This window comes from Pipra filicauda, unplaced genomic scaffold (assembly GCF_003945595.2).
Source record: "Pipra filicauda isolate LSUMZ 115617 unplaced genomic scaffold, ASM394559v2 scaffold77_size3566232_pilon, whole genome shotgun sequence".
In the NCBI taxonomy this organism is placed as follows: domain Eukaryota; kingdom Metazoa; phylum Chordata; class Aves; order Passeriformes; family Pipridae; genus Pipra; species Pipra filicauda.
In genome coordinates, this window is record NW_024104953.1 from 1,690,593 (window position 1) to 1,710,291 (window position 19,699).

Genomic DNA, 19,699 nt, shown 5'->3' on the forward strand with positions numbered 1-19,699 from the left:
TTTCACAAACCAAAAGCTTCTTAAAATTATCAGTGCATTAAAAGCCTGCTCCCCCCTTATTCTGGGCAAGTCAGCATGAATAATGTGCCTTGGTCAAAAACACTACTCCCAAAACACCCTCCCTGCCCAATCCTGATGTGTTTAGCATCACTTGTTTAATTAGTTGGGAAGGAGTGGGGGGGGGGGGGGAGGAGAGGGAAGGAGGGATAGGAAGCATTTACCTGCACTCTCCTGGAATTGTGCAAGAACCATGCTTGGGGCTACATCCCTGACGACAAATAGCTGTTAAAACAACAAAAAAAAAGAAGAGTATCAGCACAGTATCAGCAGCTGCCACTTCCTCGCACTGTGGGAATGTTTTAATCTCTAACCACCATTGTAATCCTACTAAATCCAAGGTTTTAACAAGTCTCTCGTATCAAATCTATGGGAAGGAACCCCAAGGTGGGTGACTCTCTGTGATAGGAAATAGATCAGCTTTTTCTCTTTATAGGAAATTATTCCTCTGCCTTTTCAGAGGAACTGTACCTAGTGCTGCTCAAAGAGCTGTTTCTGTGCAGGAGAAACCATCCCACCCCAGAGAGCTCAGGGCACTTCTAGGCTACAGGTTTCCTTTCTCTGTCTGCTGCAGGTGAACTGGGTCACTCTCCCTGGCTTTTCACCTAATTCAAACCAGCTTCTGACTACTCTGGATTTAGCTTTGGCCACATTTCTGAACACACAGGACATTAAGATGAGCATTGATTCAAATTGCAGGTAAATTCAAATCAGCAAGACATGCTGATAAGTCTGTTCCTAAGTCCTGCTTTCTCCTTCTGAAACTACTTAGGAAGCTGCCATTCCCTAATAAACATGTTAAACATGATCTCAGGTAGAAAAAACAGCCTGGGACTTTTTAAACACCAAAGCTTTACACTTGCCAGGTCAGCTCTAAAACAAGTCTCTCCTTCCTGCTTGTCTTGAAGTTCTGCACCAAAGGGGAAATCCTTTTTGAAGTCAGCAGCAGAATTCCCATTGAAGTCAGTGGGCTGGGTTTTCTTCCCAAGGGCAAAGATGTGGATAATCAGAGAAAGAACACATCTGCTAAGTGCCCAGTACTCGTCAGGCCTCTCAGAGATTTTAACACAAGGCAGAAACCGCTCTTCTCCTGCCCCTGGTTCTCTGTGTAAGAGCTGGCCGCTGTGCCACCAGCCCTTAGCCCTAATGCAACCTGGATACAATGCCCTCAAAAATGCCACCCAAGGCCAGCGGTCCCTTGGGGGCTGAGCATTTGTCACAAACCTTTGTTGCACTCTGGTCCCATCCAGCCTTCCAAGCAGGTCTTGTTGCCGTTCTGGTCGCAGGTGTGGTGAGTGAAGAAGTCATCCCTCGGTCGACAAAACTTGTTGCAGCCAAAGCCATAGTAATGCTCTGCACAAGTCACACGGATTTGATACTCAAAGTGGGCAACTCCTGCGTTGTGTTTCAAAGTCTGCCACTGGCGGCTGGGATTGATCATTCCAGAGTGGGAAGCCTTCTCAATGATGCGATCGGGATCTGCGAGTCAGAGGAGATGTCAGAGTTAAAACTGCGTTTAGGTATCGTCATTAACTCCCACATCACAGCTCTGCAGCTTCACAGGCAAGACTCTCTGAGGCAGCCAGTTGGTTTTATTAATTTTCTGTTTTAGAGAGTCAGATAAGGCTGCCCTGGAGCTACAAACCATTAAGTGAAACACGCACGCAGCGTTATCAAACCGAACAAAGCTGGAAATCAAAAGAGGCTGTTCAGTTCCTGCCAATCACTCGTCCCTTTTGCAGTGTAAGGGCATCCAGTGAGAATCACACAGTTGTGATTAGGGAAAATTCAGCTGCTTTTGCTTCTAGCTCCAATAGGTTGGTACAAAATGTGGTTTTCCCTGCTTCTCCATTAATGGCGCTGGTTTTGTTTTCGACTGGAATATTGACAAAACCATCACACTACAATAGCCTAATAAAGCCATGTCCACAAACTGAATGCAGGCACTGCAGAAGGTTTGCAGCCTCCTGTGCAAACACTGAATTGAAAACTGGCTACTCCAGCATTCAGATGACATCAGCAATCTCACCAGGTTTTGGCTGAGGGACACCATGGAAGTTCTCTCTTCGGATGTCAGCTGACAGTAAAACATCAAGACCACCAGAGCTCAAAGCAGAAAACTCAAACTGCTGCATCTGTGTGCTATAGATTCCCTTTCCCTCTACAGAGCATTTCAAACTTTAGGCTTTGCACACGACATTTAGTTCCAGCAGAAGCCTTCTGGCTTTCAGAGCCCCACAACTGTCAAAATTATGGCTTGAAATAATAATATTTCACATTAGCTCGGAACATTGTATATATCTGCGGTATTTCACTTTGTAGTCCAGGTCCTGTGACTCAAACGATCTGACACTGCCTTACGACCTGCTGCGAGCCAGCACTTGACTGCTGACTGAAAGTTTATCATAAAACAGCCAAGCTATCCTCACAGACATAGTTCAAACCCAACAATAAGTACACGGGAGCACAATCCAGCGATGGAAGAAATTTTAGGTAGAAGGACACTTTGCCAGTGATGTGTTAGAAAGCAGCGTGTGAAGTGCTGGCACATCTGAGTGTTAAGAATTAAAATGTACTGGTGTGGAGCTCGTTCTTCCAACAACTACAAAAGAACATTGGGGAATTTTACATAAGGCAGAGCTGAAGGCTAATGAAGTCGCTACGCAAACCTTAAGATGACACATGGGCAGTTTTTAATCAAAAATAGTTTTAAATTCATTGCTAAGGACCTTTGATTTGCAGCTTTCAAAAAAAGAACTTCCCTACAGGCTCCTCAAGCCTCAGATACCCATTACTGATGCACCACTAGACCCTGCCTGCTTGTCTGCAGTTTTGAATGACATTAAGTCAAAGCACAAACTCATAAGAGTGTCAATAGCCAGACAGCCTGAGTATTTGCCCATTTTTGGGGGTGTTCGTGGCTTGAGACTACACCATTCAAGTGTTTTACAGTGTGAAATTCAGGGCAACAACTTCTTATTCACCTTCTGGTATTTCTGGTTCTATAATGTTTTCTATTTAAATCAGTTTTTATTATTCATTGGCACTAAGCCCCCAACCCCACATCTATGTGTCAGACTTTCAGATGCGCACAGGCCTTTATTAATTTACATCCCATTCACAGGTTATGTAGATGCCTAAGGACTTTTCCATACTGGTACATCCAGAGCAATATCATGTCCTGCATGTGCAGGTGTAAGGCTCTGAGATCTCATCAGCAAGATTATTGACTAATTCTAAGAGGCACTTAAGCAGATGCATATCTACTCCTAGCCTGGCAATTAGAGCTCCACTCATGCGTGCTGGAGGTGGCTCTGCTGCACTTGCCAGGATACACCCCATCCACAGCACAGCTGGAGAGCAAACGCACTTCCCAAAATACCCAGTGTGCATGAAGACATCCTACCTCTTAGGAGTAAAACACCTCTCTTGTTCTTTCCCATAAGAGGCAGGAGAAAAGGGGAATGACACTCAGTTCTGCAAAACACCCCCCCTCACACACACACACACACACACACACACACACACACACACACACACACACACACACACTCACTCTTGCTTTTCCAGTCTTTTCCTGTTCCCCATTGGGAACATACCACTGACAGCTATTTCAGTCCTTGGCACCAGAAAGGCAGTTGCCTTGGAAAAGGGATCTTTCCTCTTGTCTCTGCTCTATCACTCTTCCCCAATCTGCCAGCTCATTAGGAAGCCTGTCCTTGCTGAACATCTATGGCATCTCACTCCAACCAGTCTCTTTGGAGACCTTAACCACAAGCTGAACTCAAATGGAAACACCCTTATAAGTCCTCTGGACTTCATTATTTTGTAAGGGCTCAGATGAAATCCAGCTGCAATTTCCCTTTGGATCATGGATAAAATGTCTTCCCTTTGATACGCATTACAAAACTAAATCCATCCATCTAAATTCAAGCGAGGTCTCCCAGGTTTAAGATCCCTTTCCGTCAGCCATCACCCACAGCTTTCACAATGAAGCCTTGGCATGTTCCTTCTTGTACAAAACCTTCTCCACCCTTGCCTATTCCCACTTACACAAGGGTGCTGACCCAGACTCCAGGGCAGGCATTGCAACAACCCTGCCATTCTTAGCCTGCACCAACCTCGGTCTAAGTTTTATAGGAAGCAATCCCAAGGCAGCAGACTGGCTAAGTAAATAAAAAGCAGCAGTCAGCCAGGCTTGAGAGAAAGGGATCTTCTGAACTCCCCTGCCACCCTCTGACTCAGAACCCCATGCTTTGATAGGAAGGTTAGAGGAAGTATTAACCCATTAGGAATTGATGAAGTGGAAGGGAGAGGCTTTCTGTACATCTTGAGCTTCTGCTCTGCGCTGTCAGAGAGTCTGCTGGTTTCATTCACTCCTCGTGGCTACACTTCAAAGCTATTAATCTCCCTTTTTATTCAGTGGGCAACTGTATCAAAGGTTTTAGGCGCAAGGAAATGAGATTTTCACTGCCCACCTTTGCTTTTCAGTGCCCCATTGTCTGGAAATTATAACCATGCAGCATCAGGAAGCAAAAACGACAACAACAACAAAAAAAACCCAGACTCCTCTGAGCAGTTTGGGTGGCCAAGGACACCACAGTTATTTTTGAAAGTCTTTGTTGCAGACAACTTCCAGCTATGACTTGGTTTACATTGTGCTGGAGTCTCTTATGCCCGACTGGAATTCACATGCAACTGATACCAGTAATTTACCACACAGCTCTTTGCCATAGTTTGAGTTGCAATGTCAGCCCCATTAGCTTTATGTAGGAAGCAACAGTAGCAAGATGGCAACTAGACAAGAACCAGAGTAAGAAAAACCATTTGAGTTGAATCTTGGCTCCAACAAAGCATGATTCTCATCAACTTCAACAGGGCCAGAATTTAACTGCAAGCCACTCTTGGAAGTGAGACAAGAGAGAGTATGTGGTAAAGGGAACGTAGGAGGAGTGGAATGTAGAGGGGGAAGGAAGCTTCCACTCCAGGATCTCCTAACAACTGCACTGATCAGAGGATGCTAGAGCTATTGAGAAGTTGCACAAAGCTTACTAAACCCACTTTTATTGCTGAGAGCTCTCACAGGGTCCTTACAATTCAGCGGCAATTACAGTAAAAGAAACTCCTGGACATCAAAAAAAAAACCCCACTCATCACGTTATACGATGACAATTGTTCAGTTCTAATCATTTTCTTAACTAGTTCTTCAAGACTTATTCTACAGCTCTGGGAAAGCTGACTGTAAGTCAAGCAAAGAGGCACAAAGGAACAGCTTTGTGCAGTGCAGTGACTGAAGTGACCTACAGATGGATGAGTGACAGCAAAGCTAGAGCAGGAATGCAGATCAGGAACATATGCAAGAACATGTCTGCACTTGGTCAAATGCACTGCTGAGAAATGAGGCAATTTTGTCTGAAGACAATTGTACTTCCAGAACATGAAAGCAAAGAAAGGGTTCATTGTGTAGCTTTGGAAATGCAGTTGTTTCATGAAAAAAGATGAGCTCTAATAATAGTAAAAGTGGCAGAGACCCAGTCTGAAGAAATTCTCAGATCCTACTATAAACACGACTTTCATTTTGAATTCAGGCATCTCCCATTTTTAATACAACACTGCTGCTGCAGCATCTATTTTCTTCTCCTCCATAAAACATTCCATGGCCAAGAAGTTTCCCAGCCACTGCTCCATGACTGGGGTAGAGCCTGGAATCACAGGTACTGGCACAGTGCTGAACGTGGCTGGCTGAGGCCACCCCTGACAGGTCACAGGAATCAACTGCAATGGACAACTGCTTTTCTGGAACTATAAACTAACAGGATATTCCATGTATATTTAAAAAAAAAATAAAAATATAAAGAACTGCTCAGAAAGGGTCCCAGACTCAAAGACCACCGTGCATTTCAAAGACTACAAGGCCTTTCTCTTGGGAGGTGTGAAGCCCATTTCATTCCTGCCTGGCTCTCACCTGGCATTCCAAGGTGGGCTACAAGGAGCTGCTATAAGATTTCTGTAAGATGGGCCACAGTGCTGCTGCTTCCTTGTTGAAGGGAAAGGCTTGTTGTGTCAACAAAAGCTTTATGAGTTCAGATTCACACTCTCTGCTGTGGCTTTTACCACACACTCTGTTCAAGCCTTAGAGTGAAGATGTGGCTAATTCTGCCCACCTCCTTCAGAAACAACAGGCAAAAAGCAGAACAGCTCATATGCCAAGAGACCCTGTACAGCTTCCTCTGTCAACAGGAAAAGCTTTGCAGAACCTTTCTGAGACCAACCAAAGACATTCCAAGCAAAAGATTCCCACCCTTGGTTTCCAGCCAGCTCTACCAGGTCGTGTTTGGTAAGTATTTTTCAGCCCCTGAGTATAAATCCCTAGACATCCAACTCCCAAGGAAGAGCTGGCAGTCACTCCTATTTGTCATCTACAGTTATTAGATGGATATCTAGACCAAATCTTATGGAGATTTTATGTTTTTCTTTTTTTTTTTTTTTAAGCTGCACGTTCAGTTTTCAGAAGTATAGAGAGGTCTCAAGTGAACAGGACTTAGGCTTCTAAATATTATACTTAATTAAAAAAAAGAAAAAACTCCAAACAAAGAAACCTGAATAAATCCCTGGGCTTTTACTCTCCCTAAGGAGAGAGAAGGAATTAACAGCATCTATTTTTAGGCAAACTGCTGGTGCCTAGGTGAGTGAGCTACTCACCCTCTGCAGGCAAAAAGGGAGACAGGCTGCTGCAGAGCCTGGAGGAATTGCTCCAAACTGTTTGAGGGAGGACTTTTCCCTCCCTCTGCGCTCTAATTCACAACAAGCTGGTTAAACTACCAGAGGCCTTTCAGTGCACGGGAAGCAGAGGTGTCCAAACGAAGTAAACCAGTGGAATGGATACTTACTTGTGGAGTTATCATTGTAATCCCACGCCTCCACAAGCAACGTGTAGGATCTCTGCAAAAGAGAAATAAGAGTTAGTTTCAAACCCACACATGACTTAGGGAAAAAAAAAAAAAAACAAACCAAAACCCCAAAAAAACCCAACAAAACCCCCATTTTAATTAAAAAGAAAAATTATGGTCTCTGCCCCAAAGCCGAACACTTGGAAACATAAATAGGTAAAAGATTATACTTGAGGCAAACGAGATCTTCTTGAGAGCCTGTAAGCTACCTTATCCAGCCTGACTTAGAAGACCTTTCACCTCGGATAGCTCATCTTTGCCATCGTCAAAGCACCTTATGTGCTCAGCCGGGGAGCGCAGCCTTTGACGCTGCGCCTGGAAGGCACGGAGCACCGGGACAGCATCAAAAAAAAAAAACCACCCCAAACCGAACCCCCCGCTTCTCGAAAAACTGCTTCAAAAGGATTTCGGCTACAGAAAAGCGGTCTTGATGTCCCTTCCCCCCAGCCCTCCTGAAAGCAAGAAGTGTTGCTAAATTACCGCGCCCTGCCTTGACAGCGCGATCTCCGGGGACTTCGCTTTTCAGCGCCCCCTTTGAAAGCTTTGTCTGCACGAGGGCCATCGCGGCTCCCACAAGTATCAGGTAACTGAGGGAAGAACCGATGGATACGGGAAGGGGGTGGGGTGAGAGAGAAGCTTTGTAAAACAAAAGGCTAAGAGCAGACTCTTTGGAAGAGCAGGGGAAGGGAAGCCGCGCTATCCACCCCGTGTCACAGCTACAGATGCTCCGAGCTGCCAATGAGCTCTCCAGCACTCCAGTAATAATAATCATAAGCATAAACCGACTGAAGTGACTCCACGGGCTGGAAAAGTGCCAGCTATTACATCTAAGCCACCTTTATCTTCAATCCTAACTTGAGAACAAGGGCCATTAAAACATCTTCTCCTCCTCCAGCTCCACTCCGAGATATTATTATCCCAGCTGTATCTTTCAAAATTGCCATGTCCAAACTTACACAATGATTCAAAACCAAAACAAAACACCACCCTTCCAAAAAAAAAAAAAAATAAATTGAAAAGTAAAAAGTGTAGTAATAACTACAGATAAGGCAATAAATGTAACATCTTTTTGGAGAGGACAACAGCAACAGAACAAAAACTCTCTGTGAAGGGTTTTGATGCTTTGCCATAGCAGCTGTGCATCGTAAGGTTTATTTCTTCTTAATTGTGTCTGTATCTGTGCTCAGTCACAGCCTTCTCTGCAAGAGAAACCAAAATGCAGATCCGAGAGTGAGCTGCTACAAGGTGCAAGGGCAAGGCAGACCTCAGATTCCTTAAGAGAAGAGGAAACAAAAAAGAAGGGGGGGGAAAAAAAAAAAAAAGAGAGAGAGAGTTGGAGCAGAGCTGCTTTCTCACGACTGGACACAGCATGCAGCCTCTGAATGGAACCCTAGTTTGTGATGGACACCGGCTTGCAATATAGCCTAAATATGTTTCATATTCAAAGCAGACCGGGATTCCATTCTGTTCACTGATAACTGTGGGAAAATGCTTCCAAAAGTAAGCAAAGCTGGGCAAGCCAAGACATGCACCCAAACTTCTATGCAGAGGCTCCATTGGCCCAAACCATTTTTGGTTAATATTTCATGAAAAGTGATTTGTTACTATTCTAGACCAAAAGTCTGACAACTTGAAAGAAACTCTGAAAAGAAAAGACAGCACGATCATCCAACACTGTTTAAAAGATTTAAGAAGTCCTTACACAAGTCAGTGGTAAAAAACAAAACAAAACAAAACAAAACACAAAACCAAAGCAAACAAACAAAACCAGAATAGAACTCCCCAGCCATATTACAGATGCAGATTGCACTATCTTGGGTGCTTCCTCAGTGGTTTAATTACCAACATTATGCAGTACAAGCACAACATGTTACTGCAAGCTTGAAAAAAAATATTATGATATAGAGAATGAATTATGGCAACCAGCACTACTTCCAATAAAGTTAAGGATGTTTTCCTTTCGGCCTTGCATAATTGTTTTGGAAGATATTTTGTCTAAACTCATAGCAACAGTTCCCTGCTGGTTCTCAGGACTGTTTACCAACACACCTAGCCCTTAAGGAAAGGAAAGGCTGAATCCTCGCTCTGAGTGCTACTGTTGCTAGATACTTGTGTGACCACTTTCCAACACCACACAGGAGTTCGTTTAAAAAGAGGAGATGCTTATCTGCATGAAAACAAAATGCAGGGGGAATAGACCTACCCTGGCAATTCCCTTGTTTCCATTTGCCCCCTCTCACCTCGTCTGAGTATTTTAAACGAAGAATCTCTGTCCTGAGAAGGGATGATACAAAGAATGGCATTTGATCTCTTGGCTCAGTCCCTCTCAGCATGGGGGGGGAGGGGGGAAAATCAAAAACCCGCAAGACTTTGTGTTCAAGATGGGACACTTTTAAACAAAAGACACACAGACACCCAGAGCCTCCCTCAACGATCCAACTATCACATACCTCTAGTTAATTCCCTCACCCCTCAAAAAATGCAGTTCTGTGCAAAGCTGCACTGTTGAGATTTTTTAAAAGTGCATATCATCCCCACTCTATAGATCAGCGATTCAGATAGCTCAGGAATGACTGCTTACACCACGGAGGTTTAAGTTTTCCCATGCCCATAGATGACCTCTGCCCATCTTTGAATAAATATATATATCCAGACATGAGAATTCCACATCATGCACCTTATTCCATCAAAGCAATGTCCTTGGCAACAAGGCAGCAGTGAACTTTCCAGAGTCACACCCAATTAGCCACTGTAAACCTGAGCTTGACCAGAAGGCAGGGATTGTGGCTGGAGAGGAAAGGCAGCTTGAAAGGAACAGTCAGTTTGTACACTTTGCAGAACATCCACAGTCTGATCAGCCCAGAGGACTGAAAGGCAGCTTGAAAGGAACAGTCAGTTTGTACACTTTGCAGAACATCCACAGTCTGATCAGCCCAGAGGACTGAAAGGCAGCAAAACTCCTGTGAGTTAAGGTAGGAGAGGATGGAAACGGTCAAGTGCATACTCCAAAAAACAAAGTAAGCACCAATGTGTAAGAGTTATTTTCCTCAATGACAAGACACCACGATTTAGTCTTGATCCACTGATAACACAACCCCCAAAAAACTGTGAAGACCCTGAAATCCATCAGAAACCGTCCCTTTTAAGGGTCTGAAAGGGCAGTGCAACCTCTTTGCTGGTTATTTAAATGAAATGCTGGCAGCTCCTGGTAAGCAGGTGGTGTTTAAAGCTCTCTGCTTGATTACCTTCTTCCCTCCCCTCATCCAGACATCCACCCAAAAGAGGTGCTTTTGTACTTTGGCTTCTAAAGGCTCTCTGCGAGTCAGAGGGCCAGGGATAGATTAAAACATCCAGCACTTAGTGAAAGGACTGCCTCCTTTTCCAAAGAGGTTGCAACTAGTCCAACTTCTTTCCCTCCTCTCCTTGTGGTTAGAGCATGCAAAAGCTTTGCTGAGCATGTGAAACCATGACTAGACAAATGCAGTGGGAAGTTTGCATCCAGAGCGCTGCGCCTGCTCCTCCTCTGCCAAACAAGGAGAGCAGGTTAAGCCCAGTAAGGTTCTCCTCACGCTCTGCCAGCCGTGCACAGCTGTGAAGAGCAGTTTGAGAAGGTGCTCACGCCCTGTCTGCATCCCAGGGACGGCCAGGGCACTGTCACAGCAGGACACAGCTCACTGCCAAGAGGGCTGGCAACCTCCTCCCTACAGCTGGAAGGGGGTGGGAGAGGGAAGAGGGAAACTGAGGCACGTTCCAAAGTGCCCAGGGGCATCTCTGAGCAGGGTTAAAGCCAGTCACAAACCCACTTCCTCTAAACATCAGCAGGACTTTCACTGGGTACCTCTGTCACACTGTGAGAAGTTATGATGACGCTCCACAGACACATCACAGCGCCACACCACAAACTTGGACAACTCAATGTTCCTTCAAAGGAGTTAAAAGGCAACTGGTTCCTCATCCAGATGACATGTGAACCATCCAGATGACACGGGAAAAAAAGCCCCCGAACACCCAAGGCTTTGGGTTCCAGATGGGACGCTTTTAAACAAAAGACACACAGACACCCAGAGTTTCAGAAGAGTAGCAACAAAACATATTTTGGAAAAGGAAGAAAACCAACCTAACCCTCTTAACCTTTTGTCAAGTGGAACATCATCAGGAAGCTCCTCTTTGGGACAACCTACGTAAGGACAAGGCAACACCCTACAAAGCTGTTACTCTCCAGACTCTGCCTACATAAACCCAGCCTAAGCCACGGCAATGTCATGGCCAAGAGCTCAGCTGAACCCCGAGCAGGCAGCCCGGCCAAGAGCCTCATCAGAATATGCCCACACAACAACACAGCTCCTTTAGCCTTCCTTCAGTGCTGTCAGTGCCACGTAAAGGAGAAGACATGAAAACAAATTTAACTATAGCAGCGGCTTCCAGGAGAGATTCTTCCCCCCCATCCTGCCTTGGCTTGTGCCAAGGCAGTAAATGAAGTCAAGACCTTCACTGCAATACAACTGCCACCCTCCTGCCAGATGATGAAGGACACAAAAGTACCGCTATCCAAACTATGCATACGCTTAAGCATCCAGTAAACCAGGCTGATCTCTGATCTGGCAAGCCTGCTGGAATAATGAGTATCCTGTGAATACATAATGTGCTGAAGTTGCCATTGTGTGAAGTAAGTCCATGGTTTGTCTGGGAGCCGAGCAATGCTGAGTCTACTGCTGCTTCCTGTTGCTTGTCCTGTATTAGCATTATTTTTGGATAGGCCCCATTATGTTCTGTAATCCTCACTGCAGTCAGTATGGCCACTCTATTGTTCTTGGTTAATATTAGCAGTCAATGCCTCTGTCTGGGTGGCCGGACTACAATGTATTCCAATCATAAAACTAGCATGGCATTAATGGAACAATGTACTGGGGCAGAGGGGGGGGGGGGAGACTTGGGGTCCTCCCTCCTCCCCTCCTTTAAAAAAAAAAAAAAAAAAGAAAAGAAAAAAAAAGTATAGCAGCTTTTTTTTTTTCCTTTCTTTTTAAATTAATGATTTTAAGTGATCTCAGCTACCAGGGTGCTTCATACTAGAGCAGCATTTTAATCAGCACCTTATCTAGTTACAGAGTTATTTTCTCACGGAGCCCCACTTGTCAAAGAGCAACAGATAGGCCAAAATGTCAATGGTTGCTTTCAAGCTTCCCCAACAAGCAGATTACCTGCTCTTATCAGTCCCCCTACCTGTTTAAAGCATCCCACTGATAATTAAATGCACCAGTTACAAAAGGGTGGCAAGGTTAATAGAGAGAATACCTAGTAGCCAGCCAAGCAAAACAGTCAGGTTCACATGGAGCAAGCCTGAACAAGAAGCCTTTCTACTTATTTACCTAAGTGCCTAAGAACTGGGTCGAGCTGGTGAAGGACTCTGGATGTTTGACTATTTACAAACCACTTTAACCACTTCTATCCACTTTTTGCAGTTTCTTCTGAACACTACAAGAATAATGGGTGTAATTTATGCTGCAGAGCAGTGACCACAGAACCATGAGCTCCACAGACTAACAAGACACGAACTCAACAGCTTCTAGTTTTGATATCTTTCCCTGTGTTAAGGCATATGGGTCACCAATTAAATTATTAGAACTGAGTCCATTAAACTTCTACTCATCAACAGAAATTCAAAGGCAAGTTTAGTTTCAGTTTCAAAACCAATCCTGCCATTTGTATTATCTACAGGGATACTTTATCTACAGAGAAATCCTTTTCAGAACTGTACCTTAAGGACTCTCGTTTTGCAGGGCATCAGAACTCCATTAAGAACTGAAGTTGGGATAAACAGCTCAGATCCAACTTCCCCAGCTTCAGAACCAGCTGACTTCTATTCCAGCCTCCAGCCCACAGTGAAGCAGTGTGTTCCCTGGGCTGAACTAGAACTTCAGGCATAAAGCACCAATTTTATGCAATTCACTTTGAGACACACTGACTTCCAGCTGCATAAACAAGCTGACAGTGCTGGATGTATGTAGTCTGAGAAAGTTTAGGAATAAGCCTCAGTGCCAGGCCCAATCCAGCTGCCACTGAAGTTAAACTGGAGCAGGCCTTAATTCTAACGAGAACAAAAATTCTGGGAGCAGGCAGGATGAGGATTTATTTTTAGACATATTATGGTAATATAGTCAAATGGATTTACCAGGGAGATGAAGTTCTGAACTGGCTGGAACATAAATAACTCCCAAGAACACGTAAGAAGCCCAAAAACTCCGAATGGATGCATCACTTCTCTGCAGTCCTGGGAAAAAACAGCCTTGTGATGCTAATTATGCTTCAGATGTCACTTAATACTCCCAGCTCTGTGCTGGATAGTAATCCTAGGCAAAACACTGCACTTTGAGTGCTGAAGATTTAATCTTAAATTATTAATTCAGCAATAAATGACAGAGTGTGGATTTGATTAATATGCATTTTGTTATTATAAAAATTTCTTCTGATCTGCCCATGCTCCAAGATGACTTATCATGAATTCTTCAAGAAAAGCTCCAACAATATCTACCACTTGCTTCTACAAGTTTTCAAAAAGTTAGCTGGAGGAAGAGAAAAACAAAATCAAACTCCAAATTTTATTCTTATGACTGTGACATACTGGGTTGAAAAGGGGAAAAAAAAAAAAAGAAGCTGAATGAAGTGATATTTTTCTCTCAGATTCAAAAGCCTGTTACTTTAATATCAGCTGCAGATTAGTATTTTGGAAGCCTCTTCTATCAAGACAGGGGGAAAAAGTTCACAAAGCTTAAAAAATACTAAAGCTCTTTCATCATGTCTTTCTAGCCAGAAAAAACAATGCCTACCCAGAAAACATATTTTACATCTTCAGGAACCAGCAGCACTAAGGTTTGTCATTAAAAAGGGGAAAGGCTGACTATTGTATTTTTTAGCATAAGGTTGAAACAAGACATTCAAAACTCTTTTTAATTGTGTTTTATGCTAAACTCCTTTAGGTGCTGGAGGGTTTTTTTCCACCTCAGTTGTTTCCTGGTGTGTTGGTACAATTGGCCCCGATATTAAATAATTACAAGGATCATAATTTCAGGATAAACAAGCTGTTTGAAATTGGAGCTATGCATACCAAAGGAATTGCCAAGTTTGACCTTCTTACTCACAGTCTCGCCAAACCCCCAAAAGATCTTTCTTTACATAAAAGCAAAGTTTGGTGCTAAGTTTTGCTTAGTTAATTGATGCTCAGCTCCCTTAAGGTACAGCACACATCACGCTTTGGGTTCTTTAAGAAAGCCAGGAGATTTGATTGATGTCAGAGAAGAACATGTGTCTGCCACGAAACAAAACTTGTTGAGACAGACTTTGACAAGTGGAACATGGAAATTCTTTTGTTCCATGCTTTTTTATATGGCTTCATAAAGCCAAGCTTGCCTGTCAAGAAAGTCAGTGAAGTCTCAAAATGAACGCACGGAGGAAGCCTAAGTCCATTTTATTTTTTTTTTTAAATCATCATCACTATTGTTTCAATTTACTGGAAGAATTACCAGCTACTGCAGGGGCAGCTTTTTGATCCACTCCAGTTCCTTTATGCTGCTCTGCTGCCCTGTTTCCTAGCAACTTCCTCAAACCTCCCATCACTTAAATTAATTCATGGCCCACCATCTCCACACCCATTACTCACAGGGGCACATATCAAAACTGACAAGAGCAAACCACATAAGTTATTAATAAGACTCTGACACTTCAAATCTACATTACAACTACAAGCCCACTCTAACAATACAGTTAAAGCAGCCCATTCTCTCTCCTTCCTCTCCTACATGATGAATAAAGGCCTCTAATGCAATACACCTATTTTTCACAAACAGCATAAGGGGGCAGCTTGACATGGGAAGAGGGTTTTGTAAGTATTTTTTTTTTTTTAAAGTAGTCAAGGCAACAAGACTTCTTGATGTTACTGACTCAAGCTGGAACATCCAAGAAAAGGCTCCCTCAGAGAGCAGAACACAAACAATAAATATTCAGAGATGGGCATGAATTTTCAAGAGCAATATGATTAACATTTTGGTCTTGGTCTTATTACCTTTACTGCAATTTTCAGCTGAATGTATTCAAAGCCATCTCTCATGATTAGCCACATGGACAGATGCAATGCTAACCTCAAGCTTTTACTAAAGTCCACAGTATTCACCCACCTAAAGAAATTTTCTTTTTTACGTTCTGAAATTTCACCATCAGATTAGAGCTGGCTAATTAAGTTTCCTACTTTATCCTTACGGCTTTGAAAACGCCTCAAGTGATTTGTGTACACAATTTTAGGACAAATAAGAGCTTTGCCACATTAGATATTCTTTTGTTCAAATGCCATTTGGAAGTCACAATGGCCAGCATAAAAGCTGTGTCCTGTGGAAGCTAAAGCTGGGAAGGCAAGGTTGATAATTGCAAACAGACTCTCATCAGAGTCTCAAAAAGTGCATTTCTGCATGGGAATAAGCAAGAGTTTGGTTCATAAGCCTGGAATTTTTGGAATAGGGTGTCTGAAGTTGTTGAGTTTTACACGTTTCGAAGGCTGCACTGGGGTTTTGCTGCTGCTGCTGCTCCAGGATTCCAGTGCTGAATTAGACTCAGCAGGACAATAGAAGCATTTCTTTTACTAAGATGCAGACAAGCTTAGGAAACTTCTCCCAGGGTCACCACCCCCCCAGACCCACCCTCTACACACAGATTTCCCTTCCCAGCCCTATGAAGAGAGGGGTTGTTGGAAGCAACACGTTCGATTTTCACACCATTTTTATACACATATCTTCAGATTCAGGGCACTCGAATTACTGGGAGCAGAGAAGGGGGTTAGTTAAAAAAAAAAAATCCTTGATGTACCTGACTTTTCAGAAAAAAAGTCAAAAATCTGCAACACAAGCACTACAGCCATTGGCAGAGCTTCAAATACCTCAGATTTTTACAAAGCCCTTTATCCCTTTGATGGCATATTTGATAACAGTTTTATCTCATTTCACGTTCAGAAAAAAAAAGAAAGAGAAAGAAAGGAAGGACTTGTACTTCCAACAGAGAATACTTTTGTTAACTCGGCTATTGTACTTTGTAATCCTATCTCCTTAAAAACGGAGACTTAATTTCTCCCTTGTGCCTCTTCAGCCCTCGATATTCCAGAAGTCACAACTGACAGAGGAGGCAGGTAGGAGGCAGCACAGGACACTTCAAGAACACATGGCTGCCTGCAGCACTTGGCAGCAGGACTACAAAGTGGGTGTCTACACCACAACTGGAGCAGGAATGCTTTTGGGGCGGGCTTTCCCATCCCCCCCCCCCAAAAAAAAAGTCTAGACTCTCCCAGCAACCAGCCCTTATCCTAGGAAGAACCAAGCTTTGGAGGGATTGGAGAGTCCACCTCGGCAGCAGGGATAGTGGCAGAGGATAGGAAACAAGATTCACCCCTCCCCTGGTGCAGGGAAGGGCCCTCCTCCCCTCGCAAAAATGACCTTAGGCATCTAGGTTAGGATGACTGGATTTACAAAACTGCTGAGCATCAACATATCCCAAGGCAGTCGGTGGGAAACTGTCTGCTCAGCGCCTTTGGAGAAGGGGTGTGTGGGGGGAAACAGTTTGGTTTCCTAGGTGATCTCTAAATATTAAAAGTTTTAGGAGCACAAATTTGAGAGCTTTCAGCGTTTGCACCGCAGAGACACCTCAAAAGCCAGACTGCTGTTGTGCACAGGACCCCCCCCCCGGATCAGTCACCCTCAGTTTTTGCTCGCCCGCTGGGCACGAAAACAGGGCACCTCCTGCCATCCCAGGCCATGGCACTCTTCCATGGCCACAAATCCCACGTCCCCGGAGCCTGCATGTGTGTCTCTGTCCCAGCTGATGGCCATTTTGGAAAGATGGTCCTCGCTTTCTGTGCGGGGAGTTGAGGGCTCCTCTGCAGAGCTGACCATCAGAGATTCAACCCTCCTGAGCACCCAAAAGAAACAGGCAGCACTGATGCCTAAGTGAGCGTTCCTTCCACAGCCAAAAGTAAAGTAGGATCGCTGGAGAAGGACTGGGTCACCCATCCTCCATCTCTCTGCTCTACAGGGCTGACCAGCGTTTACTAGAGTGGACAACACTGGAAAAGTGCCCGGCAAAGAGCCCCACCTCCTTGAGCCACGGAGTTTTGCACACAACTAGAGGGAAGCAGAACCCATGGACCACAGAGGCAGGTAGCCAGCAAAGGTGTGCTGTGGACCAAAAGCTGAGGCCAGGCTTTTCTCAGTCTTTACCTCCTGGAGCCTGCAAGTCCCTCAAAACACAGCCAGCTTCCCAGGGAAGCTGGCAACTACTTCACCAAGAGCAGCTCCAGCAGCTCCCATCCACACCGAGCAGCGCAGGGAGATTTCCCCTTGGGAGAAGCAGGAAGCCTTCCCAAAGACGCTCCAGGGAAGGAGGCCAGCTATGACACACTTTTCACACGGGATCCCTCTACAGCCCCTAACCCACTGCTCTTATGGCTTAAGCCCAAAACTTTACTGGTTAAGAAAAAAAAAAAAAAAAAAAGAAAAAAATGAACTTCTGACCTTCTAAATCTCAAGAGACTTATTCATGCTGTAAAGTGCAGAGATACTGGGTTTGCTTCCCTGACCCATTTAGATCCCCCTCGCTGCACATCTGACTTTCAAATTTAACAGGCTGTGCATTGTGAGCCCCGGGGAACAAAAACAAAAACACCACTACATTTTACTCATTTCTGTGCTGCGGATTCCCGACGCTCTTGCCAAGATGCCTTCTCCCTCCCCAATCCCGGTCCCTCTTCCCCTGGCACAAGGAGTTAGAGCTCAGCACACTAAGGACATCTCAAAGACCACCGTCCAACAGAGGCAGAGCCAGAGCAGGCCACGCAACTCACCGGCCAGGCGAAGCTGAAAGGGATAACGATCCGGTTCTTTTCATTATTCCGGTTGTACTTTAAATTGAAGGTATTCCCTCCGATGACGGGAGTGGATTTGGATCCGAAGCTGCAAGGACCGCCAGCAGTGACCCGCGATTGATACTCCTTCAGGCAAACTTTAAAGTAGGTGTCACACTCATCTCTGGTGCATTTTTTATCTCCTGGGTTTCGGGTGCCATCGCAGCAATTTCCATTTTGCAGTTCACCATTCACATTTTGCATGGATAAGATCTCCAACTCGAACTGTCCCGACGCTAAAGTCACCTGTTAATCCCAAGAAACAACCGGAGGGGAAAAAAAAGCAAAAAAAAAAAAAAAAAAAAAAAAAAAAAAAAAAAAAAAAAAAAAAAAAAAAAAGAGAAACAAGAAACAGACAGTTACCTCACTTTTTTCTCCAGACTCAATCTACAACAATTCTACAGATAGGAGAAAATAATTTTAAGTGTGCTTTCAAGAACTACACACGTAACATTAAAAATAAAACAAAGCCAACCACTCCAAGCTTTTCCCTATCAGAAGGGCTCATAAATCATCCCAACTAAATAACGCCATTAATGCTAAAAAAGAACCTCAAGTGCCAACTCCGAAAAAAAAAAACAACCCAGCGTGAGGAAGGCTTCCAAATCGTTAGGAAATAAAATTAAACCAAGCCAAGGGTGCATACGCGAGGGCAAACCCAACAAAACGATGTAGCTAATGCACACCCTGGAAAGGCAACCGAGCAAACCCTCTGCTCCTTCGGGGTGCAGCTGAGCCGGAGCTGCCCAGCTGAGACTCAGACCCCGCTCATTAGTCAGCCCAGCAGTGCTGCAATTAGGCTCATTAAAAATAAAAATAAAAAAAAAATAAATTGAAAAAGGATAAAAAAAGGGGGGTGAAATAAGTAATTTCGGAGGTAAAAAAAAAAAAAATAAAAATGCAGTAATCGCATTTCTTATTCCCGCGGAATTAAGCCTCGCTGCAAGGCGCGCTCCTGCAGAGAAGTTACGGGGCAGCAGCAGCTCCGCTCCGGCCGGAGTCACTCCGCAAGGAGCGCCCCGTCCGGGCTTCCCAAAACCCGAATCCCGCAAGCACTCCTGAGAAGCGGCAGAATTCCCGGGGCTGCCCAGGTACGTACCTTGTCCCGCAGCGCCAGGAGCAGGGTGAGGGTGAGGATGGAGCACGCCGCCGCGGCTGCCCGCCGGGGCGCACGCATGCCGCCCGCCGCCGCCGCCGCGCTGCCCGCCCGCCCGCCTGCAGGGCCGCCGCCGCCGCCGCTCGCTCCGGGTCGGGACGGGACGGGGAGGGCCAGGAGGGAGGAGGAGGAGAAGGAGGAGGTGGAGGAGGAGGAGGCGCCGCCGCCGCTGCTGCTGCCGCCGCCGCCGCCCCGCTCTAATATACCGCGGCGCACCCGCGCCGGACAACGCCGCTTTTCAAGCGCTTTCAATAGCGCCCCGCTCTTCAATGCAAAGCAGCCCGGCCTCCTTTTATCCGCCTTATTCTCTCGCCTCCCCTCTTTTCTTTCCCTTTTCTTTTCTCTCTCTCTCTCTCTTTTTTTTTTTTTTTGGTCCTTTTTTTTTTTTGTTTGTTTTATTACTGCGATTATTATCCCAATCCTTTTATTCCTTGCGGCGGAGCCCCTCGCCCCCCCGAGACACACACGCACACACACTCACACATACACACGCACATGCAGCACACGCACCGCCCCGCAGCCGCCCGCCCGTCTGGGAGCGCCGCCGCCGCTCCGCTTCATCTAGCCCAGGGCGGCGGGCGCATGCGCCCATCCATATGCATG

The 19,699-nt window shown here is 45.0% G+C and overlaps 1 protein-coding gene across 1 annotated transcript in view; it reads right to left on the reverse strand.

Moving 5' to 3' along the window:
- JAG1 (jagged canonical Notch ligand 1) overlaps positions 1–19,366 on the reverse strand; it is a 35,368-nt gene extending 16,002 nt beyond the window's left edge. Inside the window, exons 1-5 of the mRNA XM_027748003.2 lie at positions 19,040–19,366; positions 17,881–18,186; positions 6,948–6,999; positions 1,282–1,536; positions 222–282 (exon numbers count right to left, since the gene is read on the reverse strand). Coding sequence (XP_027603804.1) covers positions 222–282; positions 1,282–1,536; positions 6,948–6,999; positions 17,881–18,186; positions 19,040–19,117 — 752 coding nt within the window. The 5' untranslated portion in view covers positions 19,118–19,366. The remainder of the gene's footprint in view (positions 1–221; positions 283–1,281; positions 1,537–6,947; positions 7,000–17,880; positions 18,187–19,039) is intronic.
- Positions 19,367–19,699: the final 333 nt, after the last annotated feature.